This window comes from Dipodomys spectabilis, unplaced genomic scaffold (assembly GCF_019054845.1).
Source record: "Dipodomys spectabilis isolate Male_0828 unplaced genomic scaffold, ASM1905484v1 ptg000051l, whole genome shotgun sequence".
NCBI classification, from domain to species: domain Eukaryota; kingdom Metazoa; phylum Chordata; class Mammalia; order Rodentia; family Heteromyidae; genus Dipodomys; species Dipodomys spectabilis.
This window is the reverse complement of record NW_024870728.1, coordinates 6972295-6987356: the sequence shown is the minus strand read 5'-3', so window position 1 is coordinate 6987356 and position 15062 is coordinate 6972295. Positions and strand designations below refer to the sequence as shown.

The 15062-nt window shown below is 37.3% G+C and overlaps 1 protein-coding gene across 5 annotated transcripts in view; it reads right to left on the bottom strand.

The window, feature by feature from the left end:
• The window catches only part of Dock10 (dedicator of cytokinesis 10), a 164606-nt gene that overhangs the window by 50411 nt on the left and 99133 nt on the right, over positions 1 to 15062 (bottom strand). For all 5 annotated transcript variants that reach the window (XM_042679374.1, XM_042679376.1, XM_042679377.1 and 2 more), the window contains exons 24-28: positions 12502 to 12620; positions 11073 to 11142; positions 7740 to 7853; positions 4858 to 4929; positions 1964 to 2110 (exon numbers count right to left, since the gene is read on the bottom strand). In XM_042679374.1, the coding sequence (XP_042535308.1) occupies positions 1964 to 2110; positions 4858 to 4929; positions 7740 to 7853; positions 11073 to 11142; positions 12502 to 12620 (522 nt within the window). The remainder of the gene's footprint in view (positions 1 to 1963; positions 2111 to 4857; positions 4930 to 7739; positions 7854 to 11072; positions 11143 to 12501; positions 12621 to 15062) is intronic.

Here is a 15062-nt window from a genome sequence, read left to right as displayed (position 1 = left end):
AACAAATTCAACAAACCCCAAAGAGGTAAAAGTCATTTGAAACTCACTTGAGCAAGTAACTATTATCAGATTGCTGGGATGTCAGAGATTTATAATGTCAACACAGAGTGTAGGCTGTATTAAGTTGAAAGCTCAGAGTTGCATGTTCTTTGGAATTGTAGCAAATAATGACATAATTTCATATTGTCAAGTCATTTTCTGAATCTACCCTTTGCACTTTCCTCCTTTAAATGTGTCATCTAGTAAACTTTACAGAAAAGGTTTTAAACTATTCTGTGTAAATAAATGCCATTAAAACTACAAACTACCAAGGGACTCTTGTGATAAAGAATATATTGAACTAAGCTTTTATTCAGAAATTTCTCATATGTGTATTAATTTTGATTCAAAGTCCATGTATTGTACATATTATGGACTATGCATATTCATTGACATTCTGTGCTTTTGAGTTAGATTCCATAAAACGCTAGTATTCCTCTTCCAATTTGGATGCTTTTAATTCCCCCCCCCCACACACACACATACAAGGGAAACATTAATTTATGCGCTTCCAGGAGCAACCTCTGCATAAATGAGCTCCAAGAAAAGCATTCCATTTTCCCCCAATAAATATAGAGCACTTAAACCAAGAAGAGCTGGGCCCTGGTGGCTCACACCTATAATTCTAGCTTCTCAGAAGACCGAGATCTGAAGATTGCAATTTGAAGCCAGCAGGGAAGAATTTTCTATGACTTCAATTAACCAGCAGAAAGCCAGATGTGAAGAGGTGGCTCAAGTGGTAGGGTGCCAGCCTTGAGCACAAAAGCTGAGACAGTACCCAGGCTCTGAGTTCAAGCCCTAATACCAGAACATAGTCGCACGCATGTGTGTGCACATACACATACATACACACACAAAGTGGAAAGGAGTATTTTCTCCTTTTTAGAGATTATTTTATTCAGTTTCTTTTTATCAGTTTAGGGAAGAATATTCCAGATGCTTTATAATACATTTTCCTTATAAACTGGACTGTATATAAGATTTTTTTTCTGACTTTTCTATTCTGTTAAGCATATAGTGGCACCAAAAAATAAAAATGAAGAATTAGTAAAAGAATTAGTCTGTATTTTAAAAATCCCCAAAGACAACTTAGGCTAATTTTCCATCTACTTATCGGCTTGAGTATACTCTTTACATGATTGATTTTTATTTATAAATTCTCACACCCATTCAGTGTGTGCTTGTTTCATTGGTAAAGAAACAGGTAAAGTGAGCATCAAGGTTATAGTTGTCCACATTGGATTTAAAAAGGACGGGAAGAACACATGTTTTGCTAAGAGCATTTTCTGTTAAATGATATGCCATAATTCTAATGCCTGCTAGGGTTTTTGTTTACTTTTTTATGTTTCTATCTCAATTCAATATAAACGCCTATACCCTAAAGAAATACCTTTAATTTCCATGTATATCTTGTTCAGAAAGTGGTTGCTTAACATCTAAATTGATAGTTTCATTTTCATGGGGTCAATGCTCTATCTTAGCATCATGGGAAAGAAAGCTTGGACGCAACATAGCAAAATGTCTGATCGTTTTCCCCAAAGTAGCCATTTTGGTGTTATTTTTAAAGCAATGACGGATTCTAAATGTCACTTCAAAGACTAAAATGCCCAAGAGAATAACATTACTGCAGTGTAGCTTCTCCTTTAGTCATTTTATTTTTCTCCTAAAAATGTTAGAAGTATTGTTATTTGACAACACTCAGGTGGATACTTTTATCTAACCTTGCTTCTTCAATGAGATACTAAGTAGGAAAAAATACTCTGAAGTATTTCAATCAAGAGAGAGGTGAAAATGGAAATACTTACTTTACTGTGCTAGTTTAGACTCTGCATCACCTAAAGAGATGTCAGTTAACTAGAATTTAGATTGTCTTGTAGCCACCATAGTGAGGGCTGGGTAGAATTGTGAACTCATGGAATCGTACCTTAAGAAATCGAGCAACGCTTTGATTTGCTCTCTTAGTTTCTTCAAGCGTATCTCTGCATTTCCAAGTCACATGGTCGCAGACAACCATTACAAGATTGTCTAGTTCATTTTGGTAAGATTCAGGAAATCTTTGAGCCCGGGAAAGCTGGGGAAAGAATGGATTACTTATAATGTGGCATGTGAACTCCTAAGCCAGAATGAAAAGGACTGAAAGACTTACTTTATTTTATAGATCACCAAATAAAAAGAGCTCTTTCTGAAAGCTGTAATAAAATGGGAGCTGGCTAAATTTCTTAGGCATAGTTCCTACCACTTACTATTCCTTTGTGGTTTGGCCAATATATTTTTATGAAACTTACTTATATTGCAAAGTATTTAAACAATATAGCAACGTATGAAATAAAATGTGAACAAATCTTTTTATGACCTTCCACTTTTTAATTCTCTTCTCTTGCCTTCCAGAAAATAAGTATTATTACAATTTAATGAGCTTGAGTGATAGTGTAATGCTAGCTACTCAGAGGCTGAGAGCAGAAGGGATGTAGTTCAGATCTAGCCTGGGTTGAGAAGTTCTATCTCAAAACCACCAGCCAAAAATAATGCCTCCATGTGAGACATAATTTATGCACTGTTAGCAGAAAACTGCATAAACGAATGCCAAGAAAAACACTAATTTTTCCAACAAGTACAGAACATTTATGCCAACAAGTATACAGGAGTATTTTCTCAATAGTCAAGTGGTAAAAAGCTAGCCTAAAAAGTGTGAGATCCTGAGTTCAAACCTCAGTATCACATAATCAAAAAAAAAACCCCAATCAAGAACATTAAAGACAATTAGTCTAAAATGTTTTGGAAATATAATTCCATTTAATTGAATTTAAAAATAATTGTAAAATTAAAACTAGACCTCTTAATAAATAACCAAAAGAAATTAGTGAGTAAACAACTGAGTGAGAACAGAGGTTTGAAATGTTTATTAGTAAGTACTGAATTCCACCCAGTCTTAACTCTGTGGTCTTAGATCCTGTAAGAGGTACAGGTGAGTCTGTGAACTCACAGGCTGAAAAGTTTGTAATGATTATACAACTTATATTTAACAAAACTATATTAACCCTGTTAGGACTTTTGCATTTAAGGAGGCAGTTGGAATGATTAAGTTCTTTCCTCTTGAATTTAAACAAGCAGTTTTATACAAAACAAACAGAACTGATTCATGCTTGAAATCCAGGAGGCAATGGCTTATACCTGTAACCCTCGTTAGTCAGGAGGATAGCAGACCTGGGCAGGAAAGTCCAAGAAATTCTTATGTCCAATTAACCACCTAAAAGCCAGAAGTAGAATTGTGGCTCAAGTGGTAGAATACTAACCTTGAGCACAGTGACACAGTACCAGGCCCTGAGTTCAAGCTCTAGGATTGGCACATACAAAAAACTAGACTTCTAGACCCAGGTAGTTCCATATAGGTTGCAATGTAAAAATTAGAGTCTGACTAAAGCACATTTCTCAGTTATATACAACCAGCCTTTTGTGCTGCAAGAATAATATTACAAGGGTTAAGGTGACTGGAGTTGTATAATATGGAGATTTAATAATGGAACACACTACAACTAGTTTGGAATGGCCTTTTGTTTCAGAGCCAGCCTACTAGGATATGTTTAATCTCATGGTAACTCTTGCATATATTGAATAGTTCTTTTTTAGATCAAATAAATTTACAGTCAATCAATCTAACCTAACTAACCTCCCCCCTCCAGCCCCACACACATACATATGCATGGGCTTTACACCGGCAAAATTACATTTGGAATAGCAGTGCTCATTTTGTGCAGTTTTGTACTGCGGAGGCCAGTTCAGAGTTCTGATCTGTGCTCCAGCAAGCTTGTAAATCAGGACAGAATCATAAATCCTTCACCTCTGCACTCTACCCAGTGCTGTTCTGACCTTGCCCCCCCCCCCCGCTTCTCCCCCCACAGGGGAGGTGTGGCTTCAGAGCTCTCCCCCTTGGCTTTATCCACCTGGGAGCTGAGAGGAGCATGCATGAACTTGAGCAATGCACTCCGGTGTCCCTTGGCCTGTCTCCTTCAACTCTAATAGTAAGGGACCACATGCAACCATCTCAGCTGCAATAGACTGTTGACTTTTTAAGGCTGAGACTGACAGGTCAGAGGAGCCATCCAAACTTTCACAGCTTTGAGTGAGGCCAAGGGGGCCTAGAATGGAGCTGTGGTTGATCTCATTAGTCTCCCTTTTCCGAGTTTCCTGTCAGGCAGAGGAGCCCATATTGTCTGCAGAAGCACAGATGTGCAAACACGTGCACTGTGCCTGGAAGCCGTAGTTGTTAGTTGTGCGTAGCTCTCAGATCATCTTTCAAGGCAGAATCTCTTGGGAGGAATGGAAAGAACTACCTTATCTTGTATCCGTTCAAGTCTTTCTCCTTAGATCCTGTATTTGCTCCCCAGGCAACTCCCATTCAGTGTCTGAGCTGGCTGAGAGCCTACAGCAAGTCTATGTACTCCGTCCAAGTCTCCTCCTGCGAGCATCCTTTGCTCTCAGACTGTTCATCAGCTCCTTGAAAACTCCCTCACTCACAGGCTCCTTCAGGACATGCCTCATTCCTCTCCTTTTCTTTCACAAGTAGCAGACATTCCTGTTATTTTTCCCTATTCAGTTTATTCTTTATTTCTCCCTCCAAAATCTATTGTATTTCTATCTCTGTCCTGGCACCTGCTCAAGTAAGACTTTTACTGACACACACAGTCATCTCTTCTGCTTAAAAAGCAATTACCATAAACTGTTCATGCTTATAAAGCCAGTAAAAATAGAAATAACAAGCAATACTCATCAGTGTAATTGCTAGATAGTATGACATTACTGTATTACCTGTAATCTTACCTGAATTTTGTTTGTATCAATTAAGTGCTGCGCCATTGATTTTAGGATAATTGCAAAGAAGAACCAGGAATGCTGTTACAACGAAACAAAGACCATTAGGAATTTGTTCTCCTATGCTAAAATGGTAATCGTTCTTCACAGTATATAGTATATTACAATGTTTGTATCTTAAAGTGAGTTCTTTGGAACTAAATGAAGCAGATCAATAGTATAGTCTCCATTCTGTTTGGATGATCTTTATCAAAGTCATAATGGTAAAATTATATGACATATATTGCAGCTTCTCAAATGTCACCCAAATAGCTCAGGTTAAACAAGTTAGCAATTTACTCAATATGACTGCTCAACAAAACAGTCTGTTTGTTTTACTTCCTTAACCAAGCTAACAAACCCTTCTTAGCATCTCTAACATTTTCAGGCCTATACCTAAGAGAGTAAAAACAAAGATATTTAAATATCTACAAGTTGAATGTCAAGCTGACAGTGTTACAAATAGTGATTTAAGTTCAAAGAACTGGGGACTACTGCCTCAGAATGTGGAGAAACGTGGACAGAATGGGGCTCTAGCTGTTCCCTGGCTTCTACAACTTGAGAGGCAGGTGCCCATGGGTGACTGTCCAGCCTACCTATCACCAACCTATTCACAAACTTTCTCTCCTCCTGCCACACATACCTCTTTCCTGGGGTCTAGGGCTATGCTAGGACCTGCAGATCAATCCGATGTAGGAGAAATTTGGAAAAGAGGTCTAAGCAAACCCTGGATCAGCCCTAGGACTCTTGAGGCATCTGTTCAGGCCTAGAAGGCTTATATAGAAGGGAGCTGGGGTCCCAGCAGGCATATTCTCTTAGCTATTCTTATATTCTGGACTCAGGTGCAGCTTCAGTAGAACAAAGCATGTTTTAGATAAGGCCCTCCTTCTCAAGCTATGTATCCCATAGCTAAAGTTATGTGGCATTGGTGCAATTTAAAAACAAAGCTAACCCATCATATTTCCTTTCTACTCCCTCAATAATTGTGCTACCATTACTTACATATTGAAGGGGTTTTGACTTTTGACTACCACAAGAATGGCACTATGTTGTAGATCCTTTCCTGAGATTGCCCTTTTCATTCAACCAATTCTGTTCTGAGGTCCATTGCTGGAGGGGCTTGTAATAGTGGCTCATTAATTGTTGCCACACTACATACACAATCACTATTTACTTATTTTGTTTTCAACTGTCAATGGATACTTGAAGTATCTCCAGTTTTAGGCTGATACCATGCTGTGATGAACTTTGGGGAACACAGCCCTGATTCCAGAGGAAGAATGAGAGGAGGAGGAAGGAGCTGATGTCCTACATGGCAGTTATACCTTAATAAAGGCCTCATTTCTTAGCAAAAAGAAATGGAAATGGCTATATGATACTGGAAGTGTAATCCATGTTGTTAGGAATATTTAATGAATCTAAAGCCTGTTATAACAACCCCATTTCCTACCTTCTCTGAAAGGGTATTTTTTTATTTTTAATTTTTGTGAACATACTGTACAGAGGGGTTACAATTACATGAGGAAGATAATGAGTACATTTCTTATCAAGCATTGCAGCCTCCTCCTTTGTTTACCCTTCACATCCCTTCCCAGCCTCCCCCCGCCAATCCTTCCCCCCCTCCACCCCTTCTCCCCCCTCCCCCCCTGTGAAAGGGTATTTCAATCATCATGCCTAATGCCCTCATATTTGTCTCAGAGTTTAGCAGACTGTTACCACTCTCACAATGGCTCAAAAACAAGCCAGTTGTCCATAGCTTCTCTAAAGTCACCTTACCCTCCCTTCTTTGATCATTTCCTTCTGGATATAGTGGTCTACCAGAGATGCACAGCTGCCTTACAACTTAACAGAGGTCTCTGTCTCCAATGCTCTACTCTAAAATGTCCACAGCTAGGTCCCTCACTTCCTTCACATGTTCTGCTCAAGTACTGCGTCTCTAGGAGATCTCCATTTGCCCCAGCCTGCCCACTTCCCCTATTTTCTTCTCTAATTTTCCTTCTTCTTACCTTCTAGCTTGTGATATGCTATGTTTTCAAATTATATCTGTACTCTGTAGCTTTTCTCCCCCAGAAGAATAGAGATTTCCCAAGGGTAGGAATCTTAATTTTGTTCCCTGCTATCTCTCAAATGCCTTTGGGGTATTTTTGCTTTTCAGGAGGTTCCTGGATTGAATTTGTTGAATATACTGATAAGGCTAATGTAAACAAATAAATTACTTGGCTTAGGATAATTAGAGTTTAGTGAACTCAAGTTGATTCTTATTGATTTCCAGCTTTCTTTCCAGCTACTAATGAATCATTCATCTGTCAAATCATGATAAATAATTAAATTTAGCTTGCCTGTCATGATAAATAATTAAATTTAGCTTGCCTGTAAATTCAGGGCTCCACAAGAGTTATTGTCTATGTTTTCACCATCGGTTTTTGAGATAAAAGACTGATCTGTTCCATTTCCTTTTTGTTATCATACTCATGGATATAACATCCTTAGTCTTTTCCTTGGCATTTTTCCTTTTCTAGTGTCTAAACCCCACCCCCTTGGCTTCATTTGTATTCTTTGTATAGCTCATTTGTATAGTTTGTCTTTTAAGATGTTTTAGATTACTTAGTAGTCTTTCATTCTATCTGTAGACTTCGGATTCAGGTCAAAGCACTTAACCCAAATCTAATTTACTTTTTTTTCATATTTTATTGCTTAGTGTTTTATATACTGCAATTTCAATATGAAGCTTATGTTAGAAACGAGAAGAGAAATGACCTGTGAAAAAAATCAATGAGTCCCACTTTCTTTGAGGAGAGGGCGCAATCCCTCTCTACTACCAATCAGTAATCAAGTGTCTTGACATTATTTACCTTCAGGACATGCTTCACTGTGGTTGAGTCATTTGACTTCAACAGGCCAGTCACATTTTTAGCCAGTCCTTCATGTACCGTTCTTTCCTGGTAGGTCCTTGTCTTGAACACAAACTGAAGAAAATACAAAAACGTGATCAAAGTTAATGATTTTGTTTTAGGGAAAAGCATCAAAAAATGATGCTACAGGAGATGACTCTTTTCTGAAAATTATCTGCTCATGCTAGATTTTTGTCATGACATTAATGGAGGCCCAATGACAGCAATACACACCTGTTTTTACGTAGGTCTCTGCTCAAGTAGAACCTTGCTCACCTAAGCTCTCTTTGAATCTCTTTGTAGACATCAAGAGAAAGAGTCAGAGGGCTATTTAGCAGGTTCAAGGAACATGTAGGGCTTTGACCCACCTACTTAGGGCACATTCCCCTTCTTCCTTCCACAGGTAACAGGTGGCATGGTAGAAATTCTTCATCCTGAAAGGGTAGAGCACCCACTCAAATAGCCAAGTGGGGAAGTGGGTGCCTTCCAGAGAGGCCAGTAGGTGAGCTCCCCACGAGGCCAGGGTCTACCACCCCATGCTTAGCAGCAATTATCAGGAGGTTCATAAATATTGGCCAAAGTAAGATAGCAAATGCTGCTTATTTTATTTTTATTCACAGGAGACTTGTCTGTGGCTAATTTTCAATGCTTTCCATAGATTTTAAGAACATCTGTGTTAATGTTATGCAATACCCATATTTCAAATATAACATGCTTATGACCCAGTGATAGTACTTTAGTTATGAGTTGGGTGTGCCTCAAGGAACAGTATTTCTTCATAGCTGTTCACAATTGAAAAGAAAGGGAAGCAAGAGATTGGCATATTCACTTCTGAATCTAGAAACATCTCTTTGACCTATGTAGCACATTAGCACCATGGCAGGGCCTGAGTTTTGCAAGCTCATTTCAAAGGTTAAAGACAAAGGTAGTGGATGCCTCAAGCTAGTTATTAGCAAGAGCAATACAACATTTTCCCTTACAGATACATCTCACGTGAGTGTAATGTCATCATCAACTATGCAATCCCATAAAGTTTTCTAGGCTGAAGGGTCTCAGTAAATAAATATCTAGCACTGATATATTCATGTTATTAATATTCTCCTCATTAGGCTCTGTCAGTGCTACAAATCACTGTAAACCATGACATTTAACTACATTGACTTTAGACACACATCTTCGGAGAAGACCGTGGTGTTTGTGTGCAGTTTGGATATTGTGGGATGGAGTGAATTCGCAGCAATAAGCACCACTGAACTTGAAATGGTGTTTTCATTACTTCTAAATAAGTAAAGTTATACTGAATATGGTATTTTTCAAAAATATCCAAGGATGTCATGGAGACAGCTCACCCATTTTCCCTGTCTATGGGGTCTTGAGTTTAACCTCTACTGCAGGTTAAAAAATAATTTTCCCGCTTATGAAAAATACAAAGAGGCAGTCAACTCTGTAGTGTGATAGAAGTCCCCAAACAGAACCCTGCTGAATGGTCATTTATTCCAGCTCATCTTCTGTCACAGGGAGAAAACAGTCTTTGGGAGGCTTAATACTCAAAATCGTAGTTTCTTGCTTGCTATTTAGTGACTTCTCTCCAGAGGAAAATGCAATATGATTGGATTTATGAGAAGCATGTGCTTTAGATATTTGAAAATAGATTCTAATTTTTTTAAGAATTGTTGTCATCACTCTGAAATTCCACACAGACTGATTTCTAGATGTAAATCACTTCAAACCAAAGTAAATAAGCAGTCCATTTCCTGTGCTCAGGGTGAAATGGTCTTTCAGGATATTTTGTGTGTTCTGATTGAAAATTAAGATCACCACAAGTTATATCTTTGATGCATCTCTCCAAAAGCATCAGAGCTGGAAAATGGAGGTACTCATAAGGAAGTTGCCTTGGAGATCACTAGGTTTGTGGTGTGACTTTCATTGATTCAGTCAAAACCTAGAAAAAAGCATGTGGGTGAACATGATCTTGCTCATGTATATATGATGGGGTCAAATAATTATTCTTTCTTCTCAGCACCTTTGGAAGTTGTAATGGAAAATTGGGGGTAATATGGAGAGGAAAAGAGTTCTCCATATAAACTCATTAATACCTTATTAAAAAATAAGCTCAAGCCCTCTCTTAAACAGAGAGCGAAGAGGTTTGTAGATATAAATGACTTTACCCAACTTAAATGTCGATCTTCGCAGATGACGTTATACTTTGACACAGGTTACTTTAAGGAAGAGCACAGTTCATGCTTTTGTATTTTGTGAAGCTGTCAAACATTTCTTGCTATATATATATATATGTATATATATATGTATATATATAAAATATCTGTAATTTCAAAAAATGCCTTATATATAGTATATCTTAAAGGTTTATTCCACAATGTGATTTACAGTTATGTCCTTTCACAGGAACACTATAATAATAAACACTGCTATTATACTATTATAAAACATTATTTCTAGCACAATAGGCTCAAATCCTGGTCTAGTTATATTTCTAAACATTTAGAGGGTCTGAGCATGTTTGCCCATATATAAGAGTGTATATATTCTCTTAACTTAAAAGTAACAATGCTTCAAGAAAGATTTAATAGATGCATAGTAGGTCTTCTACATATTACAAAGTAAGTTAAGATCCTTGTATTTGTGCCTCTGGGTGGGTTCTCTCTTTTTTATTCAAGGAAAGGACATTTAAGTTGGAGCTCTGAGGGTGCAAACATCATCACAAGTTCACTGGCAGTGATTCACAGGCCAACTGGAAATGAGCACAGAGATGTCTCTGGGTGAACACTTGACAAAACCACTGAAGAAGCAGTGCACACAAATGGGATGGGCAAGGGGTTCATGCCAGAAGATAAAGGACTTAACATACCAGAAGCAGGTACAAATATACAGTAACTGGGCAAAGGAAATAACGCCTGAGAAAACAATAAAAAGAGCTAAGAAAACATTACAGAAGAAAGACAGAGCAGTACACACATCCATACCAAAAACAGGCTTCCTCCTATGAGCAGAGGAAGTTCATGCGCTTGTCCTGCCAACTTCAAAAGAACAACACTTCTATTTTTCTCCTTTATCCTCTCTCCTTTACCTACATATTCAATTGTACACATACACACTTTTCAGACATTTATACATTTATACATCTAGTCCATTGGGGCAGAAAAATGGAATTCTTAAGGGTGTCATGGTGGACACCATGCTCAGGGGCAAGAACTTTCCCCTTCTTGCGGACAAGAAATGAGGCAAGCCACACAGCAGGGGGAGATGGTCGGTGCCTGTGCGGCAATTTCCTACCTTAATGTACGACTGGACTGAATGGTCAAGCTGCTCCTCATGGCACTTGGCTACAATATCGGTGAGAACCCTGGAAGAGCAAAGCTGTTCAGTAGCCTTCCTCGGTGTACCACTTTGTCATTAGAGCACTAGGCAAATGCATATTTAAGAATTCATGAGTAAACCCATGTCCTACTCTCTTCCTGCCTTTCTTATTCCTTAATACTGGACATTTAATATCCTCAGTGAGATGATTTCAACCCTGCAGTGTCCAAACAATTAGGTAGAGATAGTATCTCAGGGCTGTAACAACATATGGGAAATTTTTGTTGCCCAAATTCTGTGTGCCATTTGTGGCAAGCACATTTGCTGAAACTGTCTTCTTGGATTAGAAACCATTTTTAAGTATGAAATTGAAAGAGGAGACTTTTAATCTCTGACAAGTCATCATATTCTATTTGAAAAGGGACTGCCTTCAAAACTACAGGTGTAATACAGACTTTGGGGAAAAAGGATTAGGTTACCATCTAGCTGTTCATTTTTGGCTTTGTTTTATTTTCCCTTAGTTGAATTAAGATTTCAGGTGGCAAGGACAGTACATGTTGATTATTTCATGTTAGTAACTACTGCTTAACTTGAGTGCATAGGAATATACCAGCATTTCAACAGATCTATTAGTTTCCATATTTAAAAATCTTGTTAACATAGACAAATCTACTCAGCTGAAAAGAGCATCAGTTGAAGGCATAGTTGGTAACTTCAAATCTGGGTCCAGAAAAGGCTGGCTGTGGAACCATTATAAATAGCTTAACTTTCCAGATCTTTGGAGCTTTACTAGACTAAAATCGAAAATCTCTGACTCTGAAAAAAAATAATATGCTTGAGAATAAGAAAGATAGTGTAAATGCTGGTTTTATTTTTTTGGGCCAGTACTGAGACTTGATTTTAAGGCTTGGGCATTGACCCCTATCTGTTTCACTCAAGGCTGCAGGTCTACCACTTGAGCCATGGCTTTGCTTCTGGTGCTCTGGTGGTTAATTGAACATAAGAGTCACATGGGCTTTTCTGCTTTGAACCTCAGTCCTTAGAACTCAGCCTCCTAAGTAGTTAAGATTACAGGCATGAGCCACCAGTGGCCTGGCAAATCCCATAAACATTTTAATTCTTTTTAAAATTCAGAACACTAAAACTAATTTTAAAAAATGAGCAACAGGAATATTATATGATTAAATCTTTAATTCAAAACACTACTGGTTATGAATGAGAAATTATGATTTCCTCTGTACTAATGATAATGATAGGGTATCAGGAGGAAAAGATTCAAGAGCAAGAAATACTAAAGTCTGAGATGTGTTCAAATGAAATGTAAACATCACAGTTCAAACCAAGCGGTCAAGGTTTCATGGGACCCCAGCTTACAGCCTTCACTCCCCAGGCGTGGGGAAGGTACCTGGTAACAGTTGTACTTATTTCATCCTCTTCATTTTGCACCAGAACCTTGAAGAGCTGATTCAAGATTATAGGCAGGAAGCTCATGATCGCATGAATCTTTTCCACATTTAACAAATTCTGTAGTAAATTGGCAGAAAAAAGATACCAATTAAATGAAAAGAATGTTCTGGATTAAAGCCTTAAATGTACTATCTGAACCTTTTAAAATTTATCTAGCAAACAGATGTAAAGCTCTGTGACAATGATCTAGCCTGTAACAATGTTTTGGAAGTACTGGGGGTTAGGAATGAGGACCTCATGGTTGCTAGGATGGGCAATGCCTCTAGCCCTTTTGTCTACTGGTTATCTTATTTTATTTTACAGCTTGCAGGTTTATTTTTTTCAACAGGTCAATTTATAAGGACAGTGTGCATCCTGACCAGTCTCATCCCTCCATTATTTCTTCCTCCTCCATCTCATCTCCACCCATTCCAAGTTTCCTGGTGCCATTTTCACCTATGTAATTGAGTGGTATGACTGTATTCGTCCATCATTCATCTTTCCATTTATCCATTTCCTTCCCATTAAGCCTTACTCTTTTCAGACAAGGTATGTTTCCGCTTTCTGGTATTCATTGTGAACGGTTAATTGTTCAAGGGAGTTACACTGTGAGTGTCTACTCCTTCCTACAACACACTTCTAGTCAGTTTGATTGTGCTTATATGTATACAGTCTTGTATGTGTTTTCGTATCTATTTACATTTTAGATCTAACTTCCACATGTGAGAGAAAGCATGTGCCCTTTGTCTGAGTCTTATTTACTTCACTCAACCTAATTTTCCAAGTTCAATTCCAGTCAGAATGGCCATCATTAAGAATATGAAAAACAAATGTGTTGAGGAGGTGTAGAAGAAAAAGGAACCTCATTACACTTTTGGTGGAAATTCAAATTAATGCAACCTTTATGGAAGGAAGTATGGAGTTTTCTCAAGAAGCTAAAACTAGAACTATGCTATGATCCAGTGATAACACTCTTGGACATTTCTCCAAAAGAGTGCTTGTTGGGATACAATAAAGCTACTTGCATATACCCATGTTCATTGCCACACAATTTGCCATGGATAAATTATGGGAACACCATAGATGTGCCTTATAATTGAAAGATAGATCACTGACAATTTTTACGATATACTATTGTTTTCTACCCAAGCATGTGCCTGAGTTATGATCTGCAGACTTTAGGAATCCAGCCATGCTGGGATCACTGGTACATGCCACTGCATCCACTTCCCATCTATGGGGACTCACAAAATTAATCATGGACTTTTTTTTCCCTGCCTAGGCTGGCCTGGCACATGACTGTCCCAAGCATGGGCCTCTCATGAAGCTCAGGATGACAGGTATGCACTACTGAGCCAAGCTATGGGCTAAGAAGAGGTCTTGTGAAGGTTCTGCCTAGGCTGTCCTTGAACTGTGATCTTCCCATTTTCAGTATCCCAAGTAGGCATAAGCCACTGGTGCCTGGAATATATATCTATATAATGTATTAAATATAATATATTATATAATATATAGCTTATAGATTATATGGCTTATATAATATAATGTATAATGTATATATAACATAATAAATAATATAACACACATATAATAATATATAACATATATTATAAAATATTTTGTTACATAAAATTATATGTAATTATGTTATAATGATATGTATGCAATAATATGCATGTAAATATATATTATATATGTGTAATTATATGTAGCACGTAAATATGAACATATGAAATATATGTAATTATATAATAGATAATATAATATATAATGATATGATATATCATAGTAATATATAATGTAATATATAACATAATACATAATTATGTTATGATTATAATATATATTATACATATAATATATAAATATATAATTTTTTTAAATGACTCCAAAAATACAGACAAATAGACAAATAGGATTTCATCAAACCAGAAATATTTTTGAGCCTAAGCAACAGTCGACAGTTTGATAACACAGCCTGTGGGATAGGTAAAGATATTCAGAAACACTTATCTGATGACAGGTGAAAATATAAACTGTATTAGGAACTTGGAACAAAAAGACCAACCCTCAATAGTAAGTAAATACATAACAATTTAAAAACTAGCCAAGGATCTGAAAAGAAATTTTTCCAAAGATCTGTAAACTGCTGACAGGTACATGGAAAAACACTCAACATCACTAATCTTCAGAGAAATGCAAATTTAATCACATAAGATGTCAGCTGACCCTGTCAGAATGGCTATCATCAAACAGACAAAAGATACCAAGTACCATTCAAGGAGTGGAGAGAAGGAAGCCTGGCACACTGTTGATCAGAATGTAAATTAGACTGCAATAATGAAAAAAATAAATAGAAATATTGCCAATTTAAAAGGAACTGCTGTGTGCTCCAGCAATCCCTCTACTCAATATTTATCAACAGGATGTGAAATTGGTATGTTTGAAGAGACATTTGCTGTTCACTATAGCGACATTCATAATAGATATAGATATTTCATCAAAGAAAATATAGAATGT